Source organism: Gekko japonicus, unplaced genomic scaffold (genome assembly GCF_001447785.1).
Source record: "Gekko japonicus isolate JY-2015 unplaced genomic scaffold, Gekko_japonicus_V1.1 scaffold769, whole genome shotgun sequence".
NCBI classification, from domain to species: domain Eukaryota; kingdom Metazoa; phylum Chordata; class Lepidosauria; order Squamata; family Gekkonidae; genus Gekko; species Gekko japonicus.
In genome coordinates, this window is record NW_015175993.1 from 268,779 (window position 1) to 294,830 (window position 26,052).

General features: G+C 46.1%; 1 protein-coding gene across 2 annotated transcripts in view; it reads left to right on the forward strand.

The window, feature by feature from the left end:
- The window catches only part of LOC107123193 (arf-GAP with GTPase, ANK repeat and PH domain-containing protein 1-like), a 440,455-nt gene that overhangs the window by 83,508 nt on the left and 330,895 nt on the right, over positions 1-26,052 (forward strand). For both annotated transcript variants that reach the window (XM_015426385.1, XM_015426386.1), the window contains exons 7-8: positions 14,874-15,001; positions 24,144-24,299. In XM_015426385.1, the coding sequence (XP_015281871.1) occupies positions 14,874-15,001; positions 24,144-24,299 (284 nt within the window). The remainder of the gene's footprint in view (positions 1-14,873; positions 15,002-24,143; positions 24,300-26,052) is intronic.

The window sequence follows — 26,052 nt, forward strand, 5'->3', positions numbered from 1 at the left end:
TTCTGTGTTGAAAGTCTTACTGCTCCACCCTGTGTGTCTGCTCAGATCCGCTGACGACTTCCTCCTCCTCCTCCTCCTCCTCCTCCTCCTGTCTGGGTGTTCTGTTTCCAAACCTCTAGGGTCCTTGTGGCCCGTCAGGTGAGGGGGATGAGGTTGGGCATCTCTCGGCACATAGAGCAGCCTGCCCATGAAATAGTTAGCTTATGGTAGTAAGCAGTTATGTTGATCAGCCATTTAAATAAACAAACTAGTTGTGTCCGTTTGTGTCAGAGTTCTCTCAGCCCCACCCACCTCACAGGGTGTCTGTTGTGGGGAGGGGAAGGGAAAGGAGTTTGTAAGCCGCTCTGAGACTCCAAGTGAAGGGCGGGGTATAAATCCACCCTCCTCCTCCTCCTCCTTCTTCCTCCTTCCTCCTCCTCCTCCTCCTGTCTGAAGTGGAGGTGTAGGGGAGGGTGCTATTAGGCTCTTCTCCCTTCCACCCATGGGTTGGTTGCAGCTTTCTTGGCAACAGGCCCATAGCTACAGAGGGACACCTTGGGGCTGGGCACTTACTGCCCAGGCCTCCCAATTTTTAAAAAATTATTTTTCATTTTATTTTTCACTGAGCCATCACCCTGCCCCGCGAGCGCCAATGACCACCAGCAAACCCAGCAGCTGGTTGAAATAACCCACTGGGTAGGACATGGCTGGGCCGGGGGCCGGGTGGAGAGTGCTGCCGCTGCCGCCGCTGCCACTGAGGAGCTCACAGCCTCCCCACCACCTTCATGGCCTCCTGGTTGTCTCGGCCCCCCAATAGGGAAGGCCAGTGAGGCGAAAATCCTACAGAGGCTGCCAGGAAAGCGGGGTGAGGAGGCCACTTCCTGCCTGCCTGGAGTGTGCAAGTGTGGAATGGGCCTTTCTTGTTCTCACGCTTGCAAAGCGGCATCAGCTCCTCTCTCCTGTGTGAGTCAAGGGTTATCCTGGGGCTGGTTGGCTCATGGGTATGTGTGTGGGGGTGCCCCCCCAACTTATTTAAATCCTCCCCCCCGAAGAAAAATCCTGGCTACACCCCTGCTCGGCAAAGACAAGTAGTTGCTGGTGGAAGAAGTACGTTTTTAGCCCAGAAAGTCACAGTGGGTGAGGGCTGGAGACATTGATGAGAGGGGGCAGCAGTCACTGCTCTGCCTTTCTTTCTTGGAGAAACCACGAAGTGAGCAAAGCCATTATGGGGATGGGAGGCCTTGATCAGGGCTGGGCCGCTGCTGTCAGGTGAAGCAGGTGGGAAGGGCAGGTTTCACTGCATGATTTTTACTTGGTATTACCGTTGTCATCATCATCTGTAGTACCCATCATGATCTCAGTCTGGCAGGTTCTGGACACAGAACTGGGCTAAACAAGAACCCAAATACTGGGCTTTGTTTGTTTGTTTTGTGTTGAAAGCAAGCCCAGTTTGCCAGATTCATTTCTGAAGAGACAGGGGTAGTCTGAGTCACTGTCTGAAAACAGGATTTATATGTCTGTTAAGCTTCTTAGTAACATTATGGCAATACTGATGGGTCCTTCAAAACAAACAGAAGTATGAATGAAGGACCGACTTTACCCATCAAATAAGTGCTCGAAAAAGAAGCCTGATAGGATTTTTTTTTTTGGGCTGTCTGGTATCTTTTTCTGTGGTGTACAGTGGGTGAGTCATGTGCAAGCCCACTAAAATAAGTATAAAATACTGTAGTTTTCCCGAGGCACTGATTATGCTTATTTCTTAGCAGAGTGATATATGCGGGCACTTAAATGTGTGTTTTCCCCCTTTGTTTTGTGCAGAAAAGGTGATATACCTTACGTTTCTTCATGACCATTATGTGACTTGTGTTCAGTGTTGCTTTCATGGACCATATGTGGAAACTTTATTTGGAGATTTGAGAAGTTTTGTTCTCTGTTTGATCTTTTACTTGTACCTTATTTGAATTTGTATGCCTGGGGCTGCACCTGCCAGTAGCATTATTCCTGGAGGCAGAAATGGCTCCCCTCTGCTCTCCAGATCTTTGTCCTATTGAGGTGCAGGTCCTCTGGCATCTGTGTTTTGATTGCTGGTAATATATTTGTGCCCGTCACAAAGAATCTGAGGAGACATGATATTCTGGTTGCTCAGTGGAAGATAGCAAAAGCGGGATGCTGTCAGGCTGCTACCATCTGCTGGATCCTTGCAGTGTGCTGTTGGTGAACGGCACTGCCGTCTTTGTCAAAACATTTCTTTATCCGGATCATAATAGCTAAGTGCCTCTGTATTAATTTGTTTGTTCTATCATTTGCCATGGTCACTATGATAAAGACATTAAGACTTGTTCCTACTTTTGCTCTTACCTGGATAGCCCAGGCAAGCCCGATGTCATCTCGGAAGCTAAGCAGGGCTGACCCTGGCGAATACTTGGAAGGGAGACCTCCAAGGAATACCAAGGCTGGGAATAGCAAGCCACCTCTCTAAAACGTCCTAGCCTCACTAGGAGTTGCCGGAAGTCACCATGACTTCCAGGCATGCAAGCATGCAAGCACATACACAGCCAGTTCGGTGTAGTGGTTAAGTGCGCGGACTCTAATCTGGGAGAACCGGGTTTGATTCCCCACTCCTCCACTTGCACCTGGCTGGATGACCTTGGGCAAGCCGTAGCTCTGGTAAGAGCTGTTCTTGAAAAAGAGCAGTTTCTGTCAAGCTCTCTCAACCCCACCTACCTCACAGGGTGTCTGTTGTGGGGAGGGGAAGGGAAAGGAGTTTGTAAGCCGCTCTGAGACTCCCTTGGGTAGTGAAGGGCGGGGTATAAATCCAATCTCTTCTCTTCTTCTCTTCTCTACACACACATGCTCACATAAATACTCACCCCCCACCCCCCACCCCCAAAAATTTGTTCCTACTTTCACTAGGAGCCGTTTTTGGTACACTCCCTTCCCAATTGAAAAGGGAAGGTACCAGACTACTGTGTGGGTGGGATAGCATCAGTGTTCCCTCTAAGCTGAGTTAGTGTGAACTAGCTCACAGGTTTTTTAGCCTCCACCTCTGTCTTTGCTCAGGAGGGACGGCTCCAGAGCAAACTAATTTATGCAGCAGCCAGAGCACTCACTCACAACTTGAATAACAGTAGCTCACAAAGTAGAATTCTTGCTCATAAGCTGTGGAGCTTAGAGGGAGCATTGGATAGCATGATGGCACCTGTTACAGTGGGATTTAGGAAGATCTCTCCAGATTCCACAAAGAACTGATCCCAGCTGCTCGCAGGGCCACTGAGCAAGCTTCAGTATCTTATATTCTAATAGTGAAGTCTGGATATCTTTGAATATTTAAATCTAATGACTGGAGCTATGAACAGGCAAGACAAATCCTTCTAGGAACCTGAAAAGGAGGGGTGGGACCTCAGGGGGGTATAAATGCCATAGACTATACCCTCCAAAGCATTCATTTCCTCCAGAGGAACTAGCTTTGTCAATCTCCACGTGAGGGCTGGGGATTACCTAAGCATACAAATGCTCTCCAGATTACAGAGATCAGATCTCCTGGAGAAAATGGCTGCTATAGAGGGTGAGCTCTGTGGCATTGTACTCCACTGAGGTCCTTATCCTCCCACGGCTCCACCCCCAAATCTCCAGGGATTTCCCAACCTCGATTTGCCAACCCTAAAGGGGACTGATCTCTATAGTTGGGAGATCTGTTGTGATCTCAGGAGGTCTCCAGTCCCCACCCAGAGGTTGGCAACCCTAGAAGGAGAGAAGGAAGCAGGAAAAGGGGCCTTCAGGAAAGGGAAAGGGACATAGTAGGAGAGGAGGAAGTCCGATGCCTCCTGCAAGTCCTTGCGGGGTTCCCATTTGTACATGTACATTAGATATCTTGGGCCTAGAGATCCTAACGGCAGAAACTCCAACAGCCATCTGTGACAGACAGGTCCAGTTCTGCCTGTGTCAGAGTGGAGCCAATGAGAACTGAGGGTTAGTTGACAGTTAGAGCAAGGGAGAGCTGTGTGAGAGGGAGGTGGGGGCGAGTCCATGAATGAAAAAGTATGAGTCAGAAGCTGGCTGTAAGTAAGATAAGTTTGTAGCTGAGAGCCCTGGAAGAATTAAGAGAGTTGGGGATTCAGAGTTCAAGTGTTGAAAAACGTATCTATGTGCTTATAGCGCTCCAGTGTTGTTTAAAGTTTTGAATAAAAGTCAACTCCTTGTTGTTCATCTTGGCTGAGTGTGAATTGTCTCAGGTGAAGAACTGACACATTCTCACGTCTTTTTGTTAACTCTTGCATTTACGTGCTGCTATCCATTGATCTTACCGGGCAGCCTGATCCAATTTCAGCCCTGCATCTGCATCTTTGCTCTGAGTGGCCCCTCCTAACGGCTGCCCCCCTACCCTCTTTTTCCCTGTAACTTGAGGAGATTTTGTTCCATTTGTCTGAAGAAGTGTGCTTTGCACAGTAAAACTTACAGTTTGAATAAAACTCTTGTTGGTCTTAAAGGGGCCACTCGACTCAAACTTTGTTTTACATACAAGCCAGTTAGGCTTCAGCCTGGGTATATATTTATATAAATGGCAGCATAGGAAGGGAAGCAGTATTTAGTTTCCTGACCCGGAGTGTGTGTGTGCGTGTGTGCTGTCAAGTCACAGCTGACTTACAGCAACCCTGTAAGGTTTTCAAGGCAAGAGACATTCAGAGGTGGTTTGCCATTGCCTGCCTCTGTGTCACAACCCTGGGCTTCCTTGGTGGTCCCCCCGTCCAAATACCACCAGGGCCGACCCCCGTGCAGCTTCCAAGATTGGCTGGTGTGATCTCTCCTGATGCAGTAGCTCATGGAAATACCTGGGTGTGGTCGCAAAGGGAACTAATGAGGCAGGTTTAGTGCGGGCACATTGTTATGTTAATTAAATTGGCTAGCACCCCATGATGTCTTAGAATAGGGAACAAGAACTAAGCCAGACGTAATCTGCGTGCCCGGGGATGGAACTCTCTCGGGGCTGCTGGTCAACGCCACTGTGAAGCTTCATGCTGACCTGCAAAGGGGAATGGCCGTGATTGGTGGCATCCCTCTGTACAGTTTTGATGTGCAGGCAAGGCCAAGCAATGAGCCAGCTGCATTGCGCTCTGGGCACGGAGGCAGGGTGGGATTGTGCAAAAGGTAGCCTGTTAGGGTGCCCATGCTAATACAGTAAATTATTTTACCCGTGGACTTTTAAATAAAGTCTTCGTGTAATCCAGTCTTGATGTCTTTGTCTTCCTTGTTTGGGGGGGGGGGCAAATATGCTTTACTTTGAGAAAGGAAGAATAAAGAATGGGGTGCTATAATTGGGGGATGAGATGTGGAACTTGTCTAGTTAACTCCTTGTGAATTGATGCAGTTATTTCACGTCATATGTATTAGGGTCTTTTGCTGAAGTGTGTTTTTGGAATTGTTGCTGCGTAGGAAATGCTGGGAGAAGGCTGGAATTTTCTCTCCTTGTGGATTTTTCAGGAAAGCTCTGTTGGTTTGGAAGTTTAGTATCCCATTAATGAATGTTGTAGCACATGGCATATATCACCGTCCGGCAATAATTCAAGCTTCAAGGAAAATGAAGTCTTGCCTAGAGATAAATCTAAAAGTACACATCTGTATAGGTTGGGTCAATGGAATATTTTTGAGAGGCGGGCATTTATTTGGGATTTGGAGTGAATCAATGTACATTTAAAATTTTTAAAAATGTTTAAGAAATGGAATAAAGTGCTATTTAGTCTCCAATTTCATTTGGTGTGTTGGATGCATTTCTGTGCAGTGATGGGGTCAGAAATACCTTCTCTGCAAAAATATAAAAATATAAAGCTTATGTGCCGTTATTTGGTTCTGGATTTAGGCTGTGGCATTGTTTTCAATCGTACGGTCAGATGAAGCTTTCTTTAAACTCTCGCCCTTGCATTGAAATATTTAAAGTGTTTGGTTTTTTTAAAAAGATTACCTGCATTTAGAATTATCTCTTTGGATAATTTAACAAGTGGCCGCTAGGGGACAGTGCGACAACAGCAAAGAATTGTATTCCTTATTGCTTGAGTGTCTGCTTCCCTTTTAGCTGTTCAGCAGAGACATAATAGAACTAAGACAATGGTTTAAGAGGCCATTTAGAGTTGCAATAAGACACACTCGATAAAGCCAGCAAAGTTACTGGATCAGCAGTACGTAGAACCGAGGGTGAGAATTAACTCATTAGGAAAAGAAACCGAGGCTGCAGCCTGGAAAAAAAAAAATCATCGCTGGAACTTAAACGCCGCTGAGCTCAAAATGGAACTTGCTTCCAGTAAAAACAGCTAGGCTTTGGCTCTATATGGAGATGCTGCCCGATTTATACTTCCTGAGTTTGGCTGTGCAAACTTCCTTGTGCTCGATTACAACAAAATTAAGCATTATGACCATAGAATTCATGTCTGCACTGGATGGGTTGGATGCAGAAGAAAATTTCTGCTGATGGAACGGTGGGGGGCAAGTTTCCCAATTCCATGGCGGATTGTGAACACCCTTCCTATGCTGTCCCTGTTTTGGGCTGCAATAGGAAGGGGAGGCAAAGTCCAACTCTGCTGATGGATCTCTCTTCTATCAGTGGGGATTTTGTGCGGGGGGGGGGATTTTGTGCGGGGGGGGAACCCTATGAGCCGAAGGGAAATCCTCCTCCCCCACACACATACTACGCTGCTGGCAACAGTAAGTGGTGGTGACCAGCCAATCAATAAATGGGTGGGATGAGGGGGCATGGAAGATTTTCTGTGGCTTGCCTTTTTATAATTGAAGAGCTGTGCAACAAAAAATTCAGAGTGAGGGATCAACAAAGAGCCAGTATTGGAGAGCCCCTTTGTACAACCGAATGTATGCATCTTAATGTTATGGTAATTGACATGTTGATTAATAACCTGTAATGTTTCCGCAGCCCAAATACTGAGGCCTTTATTAGGAGGTGATGCACAGAAGGTCTCGCAGCAAGTAATAAATACACACAGGAGTGATAAATACCTGCAGCAAGAATATGCGCTGGCATAAGTCTGCACAAGACTGGCAGCTGGAGTACTGTAATCTATTCGCCTCTGTCGGTCCCTTTTCTGTAAAGTGTCTCTAAGTAGCACTTTCATCCGATTCTGTCTCGTACAGGTTATTCTGGCTTCCTGTCTATCTCTCCAATATACCTTAACTTGAGTCCTGACAGATTTTCTTTGCATTTAAGGAGCCAAGCCCAAAAATTCAGGAACCCGACACATTTTTTCAGGCTTTTGATGACCGCCTTTTCTAACGAATGCTGTGACAAAACCTACTCCTAAACCTCTAAACCTGTTTTAGCATGTAAATAAATAACAGAAGTGAACTGCTAACCCTAGCATGACTTCTCCCCAGTACCTCCTAACGTCCCACTTAATTGAATACTGAAGACAGTATACAGAGCACAACTAGTCAAGAAATGAATTCATCCATCACCATTGAATGGTGTAAAAAGTTTACATAGAAACAAGCAGCGACAAGAACTTCATGCACATGTATTTGTCGTACAAAACATTCTGATGAGAAATGATAAATAAGGTTTGGGTTGGATCCGGCTAGGTTTTTAGCTCAATCTTGGCTAGTTCTCCACTTCTTACAACCCCCTTCCGCTTGGCTTTTGACGTGCCTCTTTTGTGATACCAAACATAGCCCTTTTGATGGTCAAAGGGGGACCCCTTCCTCCATTTTTCACCATTGTAAAGACTGGTTGGATCCAAGTGTTTGTACTGAGAATTGTTGTTGAGAGACACTTTGTTGTTGCTGTCAAGTCACAGCTGACTTATGGTGACCCTGTAGGGTTTTCAAGGCAAGAGATGTTCAGAGGTGGTTTGTCATTGCCTGCCTCTAAGTCATGACCCTGGTATTCCTTGATGGTCTCCCATCCTAATACTAGCCAGGGCCGACCCTGCTTAGCTTCCGAGATCTGAGGAGATTGGGCTAGCCTGGACTATTCATGTCAGGGCTGAGAGACATTACATGGTTGAAAGCAGTAGGCGCTACAGTGAAATTTCCAAGGACTGTGGTGACACGGCACCTGGGATTCGTTGAGCCCTGGTTTGGTTGCCTTGCAGCTAAGAGAACAACCAACATCAAGACTTCATGCTTGGTAAAATGGCTAGATTTTAATCCAGTAGAATTTTAGGGAAAGGGTTCAGTGGTAAGGAAACATGGAATTCTGTCATGGTAGAAGAGTTTGAGGAGCTGCGGTGGCTCAAGTGGTTAAGATGCTGAACTGCAGGTTGTGGAAGGTCGGTAGTTCAGCAGTTCGAGACCCGAGTTACCACATGATGGAGTGAGCTCCCGTCTCTAGTTCCAGCTCCTGCCAACCTAGCAGTTCGAAAGCAAGAAATTGCAAGTAGATAAATAGGTACCACTTCAGTGGGAAGGTAACAGCGTTCCGTGCACCTTGGTGTTTACTCATGCCAGCCACATAACCACGGAAACGTCTTCGGACAGCGCTGGCTCTTCGGCTTTGAAACGGAGATGAGCACCGCAACCCTAGAGTCGGATTCGACTGGCTTTCGAGCAAGGGAACCTTTACCTTTTAGAAGAGTTTGAAGGGAGAGAACTGCTGATGCTGAAGGGGTGTGTGTGTTACGAACCTCTCCTCATTCCATACTACTGCTCTGTTGCTCTCTGTGGAAGCCGCTGTTGATTGGTGGGGAAGAATTAACCATCAGGGTGTGTGACCCGAACTCCTCTAAGGATGGTTCCGGGAGCCCAATTCTGAATTATCTACAACATTGGGCGTGGCGTGAGTTCTTGTCCAATGTATACAGAGGTCAGATTGCCCAACGAAATGCTCCTAATTCCCAGGAATTGAGACAACACGCTAGGTTTATGAATAAATGTTGCCTTTTTACTAAACAGTTCTCAAGCATACGAAAACAGATGCATACACAGATTCTCACAAGATCCTTAGTTACAATAGTTCATAGAAATCAATCAGCAAGGAAAATAACAAAAGCAACAGACAAGGGGGATAACACAACAGGATATCGCTTATACTTATCTGAGGTCCGAGCTGAGAAGAAATCTCCTCGTAGAAGAAAAGGGGGCAGCTTAAGGATCAGCGGGTGAACTCTAGAAGCACACGAGCTGGACCAGCCAAGCCACGTGCGGGTTCCCTGGTCCGGATTCCAGAGAACACAGTAAGACTCAACCGCAGCACTTAAGTTGCAAGGTAGGGGAGGGGTGGGTTAACCAGAGAAACAAAGGCTGTGTTCCTCTTTTTAAAAGCTATGTTTTTGGGCTTGGCTTACGGCCATAAACCCTTAGGGTCCGTCCTCTTTGCTAAGGCTATAGGTCAAGAGTGGTGACGTCCTAATGAGGGGAAGGGGGCAATATGCAGATATGCTACCCTAACTTCAAAGGGGGCCATGTGGCCAGGTGTGAAACTGTCGTTTCCATTGGCAACCTTTGACTTGCAGAAGATGCGCCTGGTCCATAGGCAATCCAGGAAGTTGTCTTTGTGATTCTAAAACCAGATACCAGGGAGAATTGCGTGTTTTCCCACAGTTCGCCAATGGTGGAAAAGCCTGTTGTTTCTCCAAGTCTCTCATTGTGCATAATGGCGCTGGTCTCCTTTGTCCAGAGGCACTTTGGGAGATTCCAGGGAGGCATGTGTCTTGTGGCAGGCAGCTCAAGCCATGCCCATCCATAGGCAGCATGAGGTGCAAGGCCAGCCATTCAAACACACAGCATCAAACACACACAGCAGTGATCCCTGAGTCCCAAATGCACAGATACACAGACATTTGATCAACACAGCATAAGCACAGTACAGACAAAATGCAATTGCAAACACACATGGTAACAGGTGACAGATGTTGGTGTGCTGCCTCCAATGGTGTCTGCTCTTGTGGCCCCAGCACTGCACAGCAGTTGTCCCAGGCTGAGTTCTTCTTGAGGAGTCCCAACATGTGTCTGTGCTCTGCTATTTCAGATTGGGGGGCACGTATGTGATAGGAGTTGTCCACCATACGATGTGTCTTCCTCATACAAAACTAGACGTCTAGGAGATGCTACCTTTCTGCGTTAAAGGGAGTTCCTTCTGTCTGGGGGGGAACACTTAATAACGTGAGCCCTTCTGTGTGTTCTGAAGTGACGACACACACACTGAGTAACACTTTATCTCACAGCATTTTCCTGATGTCAGTTTCCTCCTGTCCGGCATGCGTTTGTCCCCTGGTGGGGAAGGCTTCAGGCCGCTGCCTGGTGTGCATTCAGCTTTCTGAGTGGCCGGGAAGCAAGCCGGCATCCACCCCCGGGAGCCAATGGAGACTCTTGGGAGGCCACAACCAGTTTTGGGCATCCAGAGTTTTGCAGTATTTGGGCCCTGCCAGTGAGTCACACCCTGACTGGTGGCTCGGACTTGTAACTGTGAAGCCATGGAAAACACTGCTCTGTGTGTTCTTTCCAGCCAGTTTGGTGCAGTGATTAAGTGCGCGGACTCTAATCTGGGAGAACCGGGTTTGATACCCCAATCCTCCACATGCACCTGGCTGGATGACCTTGGGCAAGCCATAGTTCTGATAAGAGCTGTTCTTGAAAAAGAGCCGCTTCTGTCACCTACCTCACAGGGTGTCTGTTGTGGGGAGGGGAAGGGGAAGGAGTTTGTAAGCCGCTCTGAGACACCTTTGGGTAGTGAAGGGCGGGGTATAAATCCAATCTCTTCTTCTTCTCTTCTTCTTTCTGGATTGGTGCATTATTGAGAGGTGAACATGGCTTCCTTACTCTAGATGATGATGGCAGAAGGGCCATTTCCCAGGCCTGTAGGTTTTAGGCTTTATCCGCAAAATTAGCTCCCTTGAATGGAGTCGTAACACCTAGTGCTTTGGGTGCTGATCACAGTGGGTGATGGCTCACCCGGTTAAGTGGTGGTCTTCTGTGCTTTACGTTACTTAAGTGCAGTGACTATGCAACCAACATATGATGACCCTTGCAAGAGGCCTTCAAGGCAAGTGAGAGGCAGAGGTAGTTTGCCAGTGCCTTCCTGTGCAGAGTTCTCCTTGGTGGTCTCCCATCCAAGTACCTACTTTGCTTAGCTTCCTAGTCTGAATGAGACCAGGCTATGCCCTGCCACCTTCCTCCCCTTCGGTGCTCTACCTTTCTAGAAACAACATCAACCAACTTTGACTTTGTTCAGTCCTGAAGGTAACTGTTTATTGTTCTCAGTCTTTAAAGCCCCTGATTAATAGGAACAATTAAACAATAGTCTAATTTCCGTCAAATTAACTGCCCTAAGAGATAATAGCAACATAAATGAATTTGTTTTAGTATACCAGGAATTTTATAATTTAGAATCTCTGGTTTTAAATTATACTGTATTAATGAAGGTAAAACTTTAAATAGTTTTTGGCCTCACTTTAATATATGGCACACAGGCGGGTGAATGAATGTCCATTCCAGGTACTGAATGCATTTTGCACTGAAAATAACTTCAGGGGATGATCAAATTCAAAGGGATTTTATTTTTTAAAAGCCCTGAAATTTATGAGATTTCTGATGCTTTCATAGTTTGCTGACAGATTAGATGTTTAAATCTGAAATACTCTACTGCCAAAAAGGATCCCAATCTATTACTGCAGTATTTAATTTCTATCCCATGCTAGTGTGAGTTCATGCATTTGGTCAAAATGGGAGGCATGTTGTGTTAGAATTATCTTTCTTGGCTCTTCATAACCCAACATCATTCCATCCAGGAGAGAAGTACCAGTCAGGCTCAGATCTCAAAGTTACTAGACCGTAATGAGGAAATTGGCTCTCCTTCAATCAGTTCCTTCACACACACAAAAAAACCCCCATGATTGTTTCTCTCCATCGTGCACTCTAGAGGGTAGCTGGAAATTACAGGCTTAGCGCCTTACCTTTGCCACTGACCTAGGAGGGGGCAGTCCTCAGACAGGGAAGCTTCAAGGGAAGATTACAGTGTGAAATGGCTGAATTTGAGTTAATTCACAAGTTCAGAACAATTGACCCACCAGAGCTGAATGGTGACGTAAGATTCTTACCTCACGACAGATGCTAATGTTCTGTGCCTAAGCATTTCTCCCCTGCTCTAATCAAGCTGATTACATTGTGCATTGTACCTCTGCATCCTGACTTCCCTTTTTGCAACACCCCTCCCACCTTCTATCTAGGATATAAAGATTTAGGGATCTCATTTCCAACTTGTATCTGATGAGGGGATCTTTGACTCTTGAAAGCTTATATCCTAAAATTTTTTTGTTGGTCTGTGAGTTTCTACTGGACTCGAGCCTTGCTTTGCCTCTTAAGTAGCTCTTCATTCAGACCCCTTGTCTCCAACACCAGTTAATCATGGACAGAGGTTAACTTTCCTGAGAAGATCTATCTCTACAAAGGACTTCCTTGCTTCACTTTATTCTAAGCCTGATGGTAGAAGAAGAAGAGGAGAAGAGATTGGATTTATACCCCGCCCTTCACTACCCAAAGGAGTCTCAGAGCGGCTTACAAACTCCTTTCCCTCCCCCTCCCCACAACAGACACCCTGTGAGGTAGGTGGGGCTGAGAGAGCTCTGACAGAAACTGCTCTTTTTTCAAGAACAGCTCTGACAGAACTATGGCTTGCCCAAGGTCATCCAGCAGGTGCAAGTGGAGGAGTGGGGAATCAAACCTGGTTCTCCCAGATTAGAGTCCGCGCACTTAACCACTACACCAAATTTACTGGGTTTCAGAAAAGACTGTGGAACTAAGCAGCCTGGAATAAGAAGCAGCCAGGAATAAAAAGGTAGTTTTTACTTGACATGTAAAAATACCAGTAGCCAAAGACAAATATTGAGGATTGGATTTACATTGTTTAAATGGTAAGCCTCACCTAGCCTGAGCCAGCTGCCACAACCATACCAGTCCAGTACTCTTTGTCCATGCGTTTCCAGTAAACGGTTAGCTTCCTCATATTCCGAATAGTGAACCTGCCCCCTTGCAGATAGGAAAAAACAAACAAACCAGGAGAGTGGGGCCAGGTTCCTGAGAGAGCCCCCCAAATTTGCAGGAAAAGCAAAGCAAAACACAAATAAAAATGCTTTGTTTACCGAGCCAAGACCTCGAGACACTTTGCTGTGAGATCTTAGCTGCTATTGTAAAGAAGGCAGGAGAAGCCACGAAGGAGTGGGAGCCACCCTGCCCCCTTCCGGTGGGTGAGGAGAAAGAGAAATAAATGGGAGGTGTTGCTTGAGTCGGTTGGTAGGCTTGGAGGGCCAGTTGGAAGACACCTCTCAGGACATACACGTGTCAACTCTTCTAAAGGGTGGCCACTGGAGGCACTCAGGATCTTCTCATCACTCACTCCTCTCTGAGAATGATGCCCATTTCCCCTCAGCACCCAGCTCATAAAAATTTCTGCCCTTAGCTGGGGCTGGCCAGAGTGCTTGGAGTAGCCTATCAATCAGAGCTCTCCATTCCTGAGGAGATTTATGTCTTCCGGCACTCTGGTAGTAGAGCATTTTGAAGCCTGTTTTAAGGGCTGTCCATCACGTTCAGTTACTGCAAATGGCTGGTTAAATAATGCCCTGTTTACACTTCCGTCTGTCCTTGGTCCTCAGGGGATGGGGGGGGGCGGGCGATGGTTAACAGTCCAACTGAAAGGGCTTTTCTGTGTAATGTGCAACAAAGGAAGTTTAATTGTGGTATATGGGCAGCAGTACAAGTGAGGTAACACATCTTTATGGTAACAACTGTGCAGAATGGATTTCTTTGTTGACTCCTGAGGGGGTGGTGTCATGGCAGTCTGAGCAGCACTACTCCTCCTTACACTCCTGGGTCCCTTTTGTACCCCCACCCCACGGGTCCTCCACTACCTTTCCCAGCAACCCGAGCGGCGTTGGCATGGCGAAGGGTGGGGAGGAGCCATTGTGTCACTTTCTTTGGTGCGTCTTATGCCACTTCTGTCAGCTTGGCTGTATAGAAAGGCGCAGCACTGCCATGGCTCCCCTGCTACTAGCAGAACGTCTGAAGGAGGCCCTGAGTAGAAATAATATAAAATCTCCTAGATGTATGTGCATATTTTTGGGCAAAACCTATGTTCCAAATCATGGTAAGGGGATTTAAATTAAATTTTGTCCAGCCTTTTAGACTCTTTAACTGTAGTGCAGTCGCTATCAGTACAAATCATGACTGGAACGCCATTACCTCATAGACTTGTGTTTTGTGAGAGTCATACAGAAAAGTGTTGTTGTCTTGGCATTGCATTTTTTTGGCTCCCGGAGATGGTGAACGGCGTCTCGAATGCAAAGCTTTTCCCCAAGCTTTCTGTCCCTATAAAACATCTTTTGTGGCAACCCACCTTTTTCAGGTGCACATTTTACTCCTACGTTGCATTTAAATTGAAATATAAGATGGCATTGGGGCGATCTATCCCAGGAGGAGCTACAAAAACGAATACCTTCCTCCTGCCCCACAACCGCAGTCTTTGTGTCTAGGAGATTAGTGTTTCTTTCAGAACCACTTTAATACTGTGATTTACCAACTTGTGTTTTAGCTTTCTTTTGAAATAAATGCTTCAATTAACTATTCTTATTGCAAGCTCATCCATGTGGAAATCAGAAGAAATGAAAGTGAGTCTGTAATTCTTTTGAGAATAGTTTTCATATTTACTGGGATATCCAAGAGATTGGTTGTGAATCTGTATCCCCCCGTATCTCAGACAGCACACAGGCTTACAACTGTAAGTGCTTTTACCCCTAGTTTGCATACCCATCAGTTACAGGACTGCCAGTTTATATTACTGTTCAAATGATGCAATTACTCTTTACTTACGAACATGGTGATTCAAGCCCTGGGCGGAATAACAAATTGCTGCATCAATGCGTGGGCCTCCTTGTAATAAAATTTCTTTCTAATTTTCTCTTTTACAGTTGCGCAGAAGATTGTGGCAACGAGAAAAAAACAGCAGCTTTCGATAGGCCCTTGTAAATCACTACCAAACTCTCCGAGTCACTCGTCCGTGTGCTCCGCTCAGGTCTCTGCAATACACATCAGCCAGGTACGTCCAGAGGAGGTCAACTCTCTTCCTCCCTTTTAGAGGTAACGATGAATCAGCAGTGTCCGTTTTGATAGGCGATAGCATTCTGGCAAGTTACGCAGGTTCTCTCTCTCCCTGTGAAGGACTGGAGCACCTGGGATCAGAATTTGGCGATCCGATGACCTCAGGCACAGAGCTGCGACTGCTGCACATGAATATTTTCAGTCGCGTCGCGGGTAGTTTTTCAGACTTTGCAGTGCTTTCCCTGTTCCTCGAATTTCTATTGCATCCCATGCTGAAGGGTCAAGACGGATAACAATGGGCAAGAAAGCAAATTTCACATTGAGTCACAACGCAGTTAGAGCTTTTAAAAAACCCATCACGTCCTCTGCAGAAGCTGTCCCAAATACAAAGCTTTGGAAATATGCTTCAGCTTGGGCTTTGAGGCTCTCAGGCAGCCACTGAGGTATGTCATTCCTGTGCCCTTTCTTTGGGAATGTGGCCATACAAGTAGTTCTGGGAAGGAGGCTCACAGTGGATCTTAGACATTACCCTGAAACAAGGGGGAGCGAAAGGTGCCATCTTTATACGCTAGATCAAGGGTGTCTGTTGTGTTTGTCTGTGTCCTTTATAAAGTTTTATATCTCCACTACCTGGCATTACCTTTTATGGCACACATGGCCCAGCCCAACCAGGTCTCATTTATGTCAGATCTGGCCCTCACAACGAATGAGTTTGACACCCGTGCGCTAGATTCGAGCTGTTTACCTCAGAGGAAAAAAGCGTTGTGGTTGGAGTCCATTACAGACTGCCAGATCAGGGAGGGAATGCAGGTGATGCTTTCTTGAAACAGTTATTCCAGTTCGGTCCTCGCATCTGTCAAACACCTTTTATGAAGCTTATGCTGATTGGCTGCTCACCTAGACCTATATGTATGGACTGGTAACTTCCACTTCAGTGTATCTGAAGAAGTGTGTTTGCCACACGAAATCTTATTCCTTGAGTAAAACTTTGTTGGTCTTAAAGGTGCCACTGGACTTGAACCTTGTTCTGCGGCTTCAGACCAACATAAATCTTTCTGGAAACAAATTACTGATGTTTCAAAGAAGCAAGAATTGGTGATAATGGGAGACATCAACTCCCCCGATACCTGCTGGGAGGGAAATTCTTCTTAGCACAGAATATCTGATAGATTCCTGTCATGCCTTGCTGACAACTTCTGCTTTCACGAGGTGGAGGAAGGAATGAGGGGTTCAGCTGTCCTTGGCTCAGTATTGACCAGTAGGAAAGACTTGGTTGACTAAGTGAAAGCTGTGTGAACTTTGGGGAAAATACTGGAACCCTTGATCTTATGGGATAATAAAGTTAAGCATAGTCAAATAAGTACTTTCTCAACTTCAGGAAAGCTGATTTTTAATAGACTTAGGAAAATGCTAGGTATGTTTCTATAGCTAGGTAATCTGTCAAGAGAAAAGAGTGATGAGTGGGATCTTGAAAAAAAACCAGAATTAAAGGCACAATCAGAAACAATACCAATAAAGGGAAATGGGAGACATCTAAAGGAGCCATTGCAGCTGCATCAAAAGCTGAAAATCACCAAGGGCATTGTACAGGATTAGCCCACCCAGGCCAGTCCAGGGATGGGAGGGAATCCTGTACTTTTCAGCACATTAAACAACAAGCCACGAGACAGTCTGTACCATCTCTGGTCTTCACAACAATTTGCCACCAGAACCTCTTTTCACTAGTCCCTGCCTTTCCTAAGGGAGAGATTCCAACCCTTAGTTAGCATCTGGGATTTAACACAGTAGCAACTCTATCCAGAGATGCACACTCTTACCAAGGTAGCATATGTGGTCAGGGTTAGGCACAAGACTTAGACTTGGAATTCAGTTACAACACCAGAGACAAATTAGCAATAAGAAGGATCTTTATTCAGTACAGAGCTTAGCATAGACTACCAGAGATTATAAAAATAACAAAGGCTAGGGCAATTTGCCTTAACTACACATTGAAGATACATAGTTACCACATCAGGAACATTCACAGTCCAGAATAGTCCAAGGGATTTTGAATGGAAACCCCATTTTTGCGCACCCATATGCTCCAGTTCACAAAGCAACTCTTTGTCTCTCAAGAGGCAGCATTTCAGGTGCAATAAAACAGACAATGACAGGGGAGAGAGCAAGGGCAAGAGCCTCGAGAACAGGAAGAAGAGCTCACTCCCATAGGGATCAAACAATTATACCCCAATTCCAGTCACAAATTAGATGTAACCATCAGCCAATTGCGAGTGGGCATGGGTGTGCCCAATTGTTGGTTGCCATGGTTGCTAACATCAGGTTTGTGGGATTGGCTGGAAGTTTGGAGACCCTGCCTGCAGTCATGTGACCCAAACTCCAGCTACTTCATTGTGTACGTGACTGGTCGCAAATGGGCCAGAAAATGTAGCCATGAGGTCTGGCTTTTGGCATGAAAGTGTGAAAGAATGTGGGTTTATGGCATGGCTATTGAGGCCATGTGGCCTCACCATTTGGCTTGCAACAGGAAACAAGACACAGTATGTTATCAAACGACATCACAGGAGAAGGCATGTGAATATAGAAGCAATATTCCTATACAGGCATGCATAGGAAATGGCAGGAGAGATGGGTCATTTGGGACTTCTACAGAACAGGCTTACATGAACGGAGTCTGCAAAGCTAAGGGGCAAGATAAGCTGCAGCTGGCAAGGGGTGCAGAGCACAATGAAAAGGGCTTTTGCAGGTGAGTCCAAAGAAAGAGGAAGGAAATGGTAGGCCCACTGCTCTAGAGAGGCAGGTGAAAAAGTGAAGACAGAACTATTCAGCCTCCACTTCCCCTCAATGTCCCTCCAAAAGGGAAACTTTGTCCACCAAAAGGAGCTTGAATGGTGAGGGGGATAGGCTTGCCTCTCAAGACTGACAAGGAATTATTCAAGAGAAAACTAGCAATCTTAAAGTAGTTTTAAATATTCTGCACAGGTTAAATTACATCCTAGGGTTCTAAAGAAACTTACCGATGTAGTTTCTGAACAGCTGTTTATTATCTTTGAGAAACTGTGGAAAATGGGTGAGGGGCTATGAGATAGACAGATGTTCTGATCTTTTAAAGGGGGGGAATAGGAGAATCCTGGAAACTATAGAGTAGATAGTCTCACTTTGATGCAAGGAAAGATAGATTATAAATTTATATGTGCATTTACTATATTTTTATACTGCTTCTCTTTGCTGCTTGACGAGGTTTACTAGTCTATTAAAGCTGAGCACCTGGCATATTTAAAACATTAACACAGTCAGGAAAAGGCCCATCTGAACAATGCAGCCTTACCCTGCTGCCTGAATTGGGTGAGGAGGCAGCCCTAGTTTCAGCTGGCAACTCCTTTTATAACGGGAAGGGCTGCTACAGACAATATTCTTGCTCTGTCAGTCACAGATCTCAGATCTTTGAAAGAGTGAAGAGAGAGCAAATCTTGTTGTGAGGATCTTAAAGGTCTGCCCAGGTTCATATAGGGAGAGGCAGTCCTCCAAGTATGAGGGCCCCAGACTGTAAAGGAATGTAAAGGTTAGAAGCAGTGCTGACAGATCCCTGGGGCACCCCGCATGTTAGCTCCAAGGGAGCAGATTCCATGTCTCCCTTTCCAACTTTATGTATCCTATCATACAGAAAAAATGACTCTAGCATAACACTGACCCATGTAGTCCAATCTGATGTTCAAGATAATGAAGCAAGATAACACAATAAATCAAGAAGGACCAACAAAGGGGCATTACCTCTATTCACCTGCAGTCTGAAAATGCTCAGTTATACTACCAGTACTGTCTCAGTCCCATAGCCCAGCGTGAAGTCAGGCTGAAGAGGGTTAAGGGTCAGTATGTCATTCAGGAAACCTAGAGTTGCTCTGCCACCACCAGCTTGATCAGGTTGCCTCAGAAATCTTAAACTAGACACCAGTCTGTAACTTGCTGGGTCATCTGCAGACTGCATTGTTTTCTTCAGTAGGGGATCTAATTATGTCTTCCTTCAAAGATTTTGCAAAAAACCCATTCCAACAGAGAACTATTAATAATTTGGGTTACCAAAATCCTAAATTTTACTACGCAAGATTTCAGCAGCCATGATGGACAAAGACTGAATTTTCAGAAAGTGGTCATTGAAACGCCTGTGCTCCTGTTGAAATCTTTTGGAGAAACCATTCTGAAAGAATTCTTACCAACCTGACCATATGGCACCACTGACACCTCTGCTGCTTGATCTGTTGTCAAATTACCATCCAAATCAGATGGGATTTGAGAGATTTTATCTGAGATTAATCTAGTAAAAGTGTTACAGCTTCTGTCCGTTAAGTCAAATGCATCTTCTTCAGGCATCTTTAAGCTCTGAATAATATGCAACAAATTGGCTGGATGTGGTTCTACAGATATACTGAGGGTGGAAAAGGATGCCTTTTTTGCTGTCATTACTGCCACCTCATAGGTTCTCAGATGGCATGTTGTGGCTTACCAGAACAGGTTTTCCACCAATGGGGTTGCAGTGCTTGTATAGACTAATAGCCATGTGGGGTAGGCGGCTGGAGTGCTGAGTGGGAAGTAAGTGAAATTGCTCCCTCCTCCACTGATGGAAAAGTCAAAAGGACAATTTTGTCCCCTACTGGGTAGAGACCCTGCCAGGACATTAATGTTTAACTGGAGTAGTACACTTCCCCCTAACCACACACAATTCTCGGGGGAGAGGTCATTTAGAGCTTTTGGTGGCAAATGCGGGCAACTCAAGATTTTAGGCCCTGAAATGACTTCTGATGACCAGCAGAGGAGAGCTGTTTTATGCTGCTTAGCCTACTCTGAGAATAAATTTCCACATCCTCAGCTTCTTCCCCAGGCCCTTAAAAAGTAGATACCCAGCCAATAGAAATCAATTTGGCTCATTGAACCTATTTCTGAGATTTGTGCCTCATGCGCACATATCATAAATATAGCTGACTTAGGTAGGGCAGTGAATTAACCCTGCAACTCAGGAGCCAGTGAGAGTAGTTCATGTGGAAAACCAGTCTCAGCTGAGTGCTGGGAAAGAGGGAGGTAATATTTTTACAGTTTTGGTTTTTGGCAGTTAAAGTTCAGGAGTTGCAGAGTAAGAGCAGAGAGTTGGGTGAGCTGGGTCAACCTGAGGGTGCTTACATGTGGGTGGGTGACGGGATGTCACTCCGTCATCTCCCAATAATTCTGTGTCTCTTTGCAATATCTTGGGAAGGATTTCTGACTTCCTTCTCAATGAATTCTGCAAAGTTGGTGGAAAGGGGATAGGGCTGTAGCGTTTACAGTCTCTCTCTTTCTCTGGGTGTTCCTTGTTGTTCCCATTCATGTGTGAAGCCACATCTCCCCTGCAGTCTCTTTCACTCCACATTCTGCTTCCTTCACCCTTGTTGTCTCTGCTGGATTGACTACCACATGGTTCCAGTTGCTGCCTCCCTTAGAAAGATAACATGCTTAAGAGCAGCAAGAACAAAAATACAATTGAGCTGGGAAAACCAAGAAAGGTTGGGGCGGGGTGGGATCTAGTACACAAGAAACAGTCCCTAATGGACTGTGTCCAATGTGGTACTAGGGTTGTGTGCCATGGAAAAAAGTGTACCATGTTGAATGGGGGGTGGGGAGTGGGAGAAGCATTGTTAAAAGGTCTTCTGGGAGAGAGAAAAAGAGGTGAGTGGCTCTTTGCATGGAGTGGACAGAACAGAATATATCCCTGGGGGGGATGGGAGTGAGAGAAGTGTTGGAACATATTTGATCCACTCTGTAAGTTCTGTTTCTTAATTTTGAGAGTGTAGGAGGTGGATGGAATTCAGTTTCCCAGTGAGGAAAAGATTCTCTGGTGCCCTGTTAATCTCTTCTTTCTGAAGTGGGACAGCTAACTCTGTGCATGCCTAAGCTGCCGTATTGTGCTCGCTTCTTTTCCTCAGTCATGAACAACTGAGGTTTCCGTGTGCCCCACTGATCCTGGGACCTTATGCTCAAAAATGCTGACACAAATGGCTGTTTCTTGAAAGTCACTAGTAGCCGCAGTAGCAGTAATATCCTTCCCCCCAAACCCCAAGGAATTGCCACTTTGCCCCCCACCCGAGCTTAAGTCTTCCTAATGAACCATTATTTTGTATTTGATTCTGGTCTATAGATTTCAAGGTTCTATTTAAAAAATCAAAGTGAATCTTCTAAGCCCAAGTTGAGACTGTTTGTTACGACCAAGCAGTTAGTTAGTATTTAGCTTGTACAAGCTGTTCAGAAATTTGGACTGCATTAATAGCCTCCCTTATTTATATATTTATTTAAAACATTTATTAGACACCTTTCTCTATTGCAGAGCTCAAGGAGGCTTACCACATGAATAAAATGATAATTATAAAACACAATATGGACCGTATAAATACTATGATAAAAGCCCATAAAAAGTCACCATTTTAAAAACTCCAGTTAGTACTGCCAGTAAATAAAAAACTTAAATCAGTGTCATGAGTCAGTTAGGGCTCAGTAAGGACTCCTCAGGAGAAGAGGAGCCATGTGTAGCCAGCTCTGAGTCAGCAGAAGCCAACAAGCAGGAGACAAACTGCCGGCTGATCAGGATTCACAGCCAACAGCTGGTACAGAGCCATGGACACTCTCCAGCCCTGAGCCTACAGGTGAAACTAAACATCCTTCCCAGCCCTCCAGCATCACCCACACCCTTTGAGTGCCACAGACAAAGGCTGCGAGCCGAACTACAAGAGAGATGGCAGAGTGCTCACCTCTGGGCCCAACACCGGCTGCTTGAGTAGTTGCAGATTTACTCCTGAGCAGCTGGCTGCAAATTGGACCCTTAAGCACATGCCTATAAAAACCAGCCAAGAGAGGCTGTTAGGTGTGGAAGCAACAAGTCAATCCACCATTGACTTTGTGGCCACAGCCTTGGCTCCTGCCTTGCCCATGTGACCCTTGGACTGGTTTCTGACTATGGTTTTTGGCTCTGCTTGACCTCTGCTCATGAATAACCCTTGGACTACTGGACTACACCTCTTGAACAACCCCTTGGCAACAGCTCTCTTGGCTCTGAACTCTTGGTCTGGACTCTTGACTCGGTTTCCCTAAGGGAATGTATCATTAACTGCATATTACTTTGTAATTCCTTGCCTGTCAGTTTTAACATAACATGCCAATAAAGGTCTGATTGATTGACTCGGTTTCCCTCCCTTGGATTTTGACTGCCCTCCAGGAACCTACCCCTGGCTCTGCCTGACCTGTGACAATCGGTCAAATGTGGTCCTGAATAAAACTGCAAAGGACCCTTCTCCCTGCACAAGCAGACTTTTTCACCAGTTAGTTCCCATGTGTGGTGAGGCAGACCTTGCTGAGCCACAGGGAATGAAGACATTCCAGTCTCCAGCTGCTAGATGACAACAAGGCTCCTTCTTCTGCTCCCTACTTTTCTCAGGGGGTACCACCACCAGCAGATCAGTTCTCAGAGGGTTGACCAGCCCATGGATCTGCACCCAGGCCCTCCTCGTATTTAGTCTCTTAAAAGATCTTAGTGCTAATTTTGAATCTTCCCTGTCTCTGTCTCCTAATTGCTACAGAAGGGACCAATCTCTCTCCTTTGTGAGCTGTCTCGACAAATAGGGCTTAACAGCTTCCCTCCCCACCATGCACATGCTTCAAACGCCCGGTAAGCATGGCCAGAACTGGGCTTAATGTGGTTTCCAGAGATCAGCTTGACCAGATTTAAAATGAAAAGGGTTTGAATAAGTAAATAAGGAAAATAAAATAACTGTATAACGCTCGTGCTGCACTTTTTATGAGAAGACAAAGGCTCACGGGAGAAGACAATAATGCAAGGAATGGTATCAGGAAAAGAGGAAGACTCGACGTGAGATAGATTGGCTCAGTCAGAAGCCACTGTTTTTGCAAAACCTGAGCAAGGCTGTTAATGATAGGAAGTTTTGGAGGTCATTAATTCATAGGGTCGCCATAAGTTGGAAGCGACTTGAGGGGACCTAACACACACACACACACTGCACAGACAAACACAATAGACTGAGCAAGGATTTAAAAAATGGTTATAAATGCACACCCTCTTTTTCTGCACTGGACATAGCTCTCAAGATGGTAATAAGAGGTTGCCTCTCCAAATCCTTTACTTTGCATTCAGTGTGTCTCATCCATTACCTCGGTTCCAGGGTTCAGGGAGCATACCTTGCTTTCCCAAGACCATGTGTTCATGGCTGCTTTCCTGAATTATGACGTCCCCTCTCTCCTTTTGAAGGCGTGTGTGAAATACAGCCTTCCTCAACCAGCTCCAAGGTTTTATTTTCCATCTCCACCCCCAGCAGACTATTTGTTCCCTACCCTGTGTGGCTGCAGCATCCTGTACCTTGTAATAATGTGTTAAGAGTGTGAAATAACGGTGTACACTGTGGGTTGAATCTACCGCAACAATTCACAGAAGAAGTTGATGATGCAGAACTTTGGCTGCCTTCCCAAGCAGCCTGAACATCTTCTCAGAAGGTCGGGACAGCCTCACAAACAAAACACATCACAGGTTGGGGGTGCGGCAATGACAAAACGGCTTCCTTGGAAACCCCCCCCCCCCCCCGTCTTTGCAGTACCCTGTGCTCTGGTGCATTTTGTTTCAGAGGCCCTCCCGTCCCTCTGAGAAGATCTGAGAAGATTTTCAAAGGAAGCAGCAGGTTGACTGGAAGGAGGACAGCGTGGGAAGAACCCACTCCTCCACTTCCTTCCATGAATTTTTTTTCCGCCAAGTCAATCCTGTCTGGTGGAAGGGATTCGGCTAAAGAGAACCTGCCAATCCTGTCAATTCCTTGAGAAGAAGAGATTTTATGGTGAATCTGCACTGCTTATTGAAAATGAAATGAAGGCTGTGAAGGCGAGAGGCTGTGACTCAGCAGAGCATCTGCTTTGCGTGGAGAAGGTCCCTGGGTCATTCTCTAGCTAAAGTAGGTGATGTGAAAGACCTCTGGTGCAGACCCAGGAGAACCACTGTCAGCCCCTGTAGACAACATGGACCTTGATGGACCAAGGGTCAGGATAAGGTGGCTTCGGGTGTTCAGTGGCAGGTCAATTGCAATTGGTTTTCTTTCTGCTAAAATGGATTTTAATCCTTGCAGACCAGCAATGGAGGAGGCAGCTTAAGCGACTATTCCTCCTCGGTCCCCTCCACTCCGAGCACCAGCCAGAAGGAGCTGCGGATCGATGTCCCTCCCACCACTAACACTCCAACACCTGTTCGCAAACAGTCGAAGCGCCGGTCCAACCTTTTTGCGGTGAGTGAGCCGGGAGATGGGAAAAAAAATGCTTGTGCATGGCTCTCCACACTGTATTCTTTGAAAACAAACCTAGATGCCACTTTTTGTCTGGAACTGATTCTTTAGCAGAAAAAATAAGGCCATGAAGAACTTGTGACATGGAGTGGGGGATATGGGCAGGTTGTGGCCATTCTTCTGTTGTGTTCAATGTGGCTTTCAGCTTGCTTGGTTGGTGCAGGAGGATGCCCGCCTGTCATGATCTGGTACCCCCTTTTCCCTGGGCAGCAGCCAGCCAGCCTTTCTTGCAGCCATTTGGGCTCCTGGCATGAAGTCTGTTAGGATGGGTGCTTCACTTCTAAAGTGGTCGTGATCCTTGATTTGAGTGGCCTTTGTATACCATGCATTTGTTTCCTGAGCTCTGTGGTGCTGCTGAAGGACATAACAACCTTAAAACCTTACACAAATAAACTTTCATTTTCTGGTGACTTCATTGAGTGAGTTGTGTCTGGCCTCTGCCATTGGTCATGTAACTATGTTCCAGATTCCTATTTTAGAAGGTTTGTAATCTGGAATTGCCCTCACTGCTTTAAGATTTTTTGACATATCGACTGGTTCTCACATCACACTACAAGTACGCATCACAGTTTTGGTTGCTGTGAAGGGCATTCGGAATGTGTCCTGCATTTTTATATATATATGAAGAAGAGATTGGATATATACCCTACCCTTCACTCAAGAGTCTCAGAGCTGCTTACAGTCTCCTTCCCTTCCTCTCTCCACAACAGATAACTATGATGGAGAGCCAGGTTGGTGTAGTGGTTAAGTGTGTGGACTCTAATCTGGGAGAACCGGGTTTGATTCCTCGCTCCTCCACTTGCACCTGCTGGATGACGTTGGCAAGCCATAGTTCTGTCAGAGCTGTCCTTGAAAGAGCAGTCCTCAAAAGAAGAAGAAGAAGAGAAGAGATTGGATTTATACCCCGCCCTTCACTTGGAGTCTCAGAGCGGCTTACAGTCTCCTTTCCCTTCCCCTCCCCACAACAGACACCCTGTGAGGTGGGTGGGGCTGAGAGAACTCTGACACAAACTGCTCTTTTTCAAGGACAGCTGTGCCAGAGCTTGTGACGGACCCAAGGCCACATCAGCAGGTGCAAGTGGGGGAGTGGGGAATCAAACCCGGTTCTCCCAGATTAGAGTCCGCGCACTTAACCACTACACCAAACTGGCTCTCCATCATAGTGTATCTGTTGTGGAGAGAGGAAGGGAAAGGAGTTTGTAAGCCGCTCTGAGACTCCGATTGAAGAGCGGGGTATAAATCTAGTCTCCTCTTCTATGAGGTAGGTGGGGCTGAGAGAGCTCTCTCAAGGACAGCTCTCTCAAGGACCTTATGCAGCTGGCACAGGCTGTTCTGATGACTTTAGGGGACAGGGTTCTCTATTGGGGCGGCTCCTCCTGATTGAAGGTCTGGTGGAAGAGCTCCGTCTTGCAAACCCTGCAGAACTGCATAAGGTCCCGCAGGGCCCTGATCTCTTCTGGGAGCTCATTCCACCAGAGAGGAGCCGCCACTGAGAAAGCTCTGGCCCTGGTTATTGCCAGCCTGGCGTCCTTGGGTCCGGGGAGGGTCAGTCGGTTTTGGGACCCTGATCACGGTGCTCTCTGGAGAACAAGTCGACTGCATCTCGACAGCATTTTCTACCACCCAATGTTTTAGGAATCTGCTTTAAACATTTTTGCTCTGCCTTTCCATCAGTACAGATTCTGAGGCTGTTTAT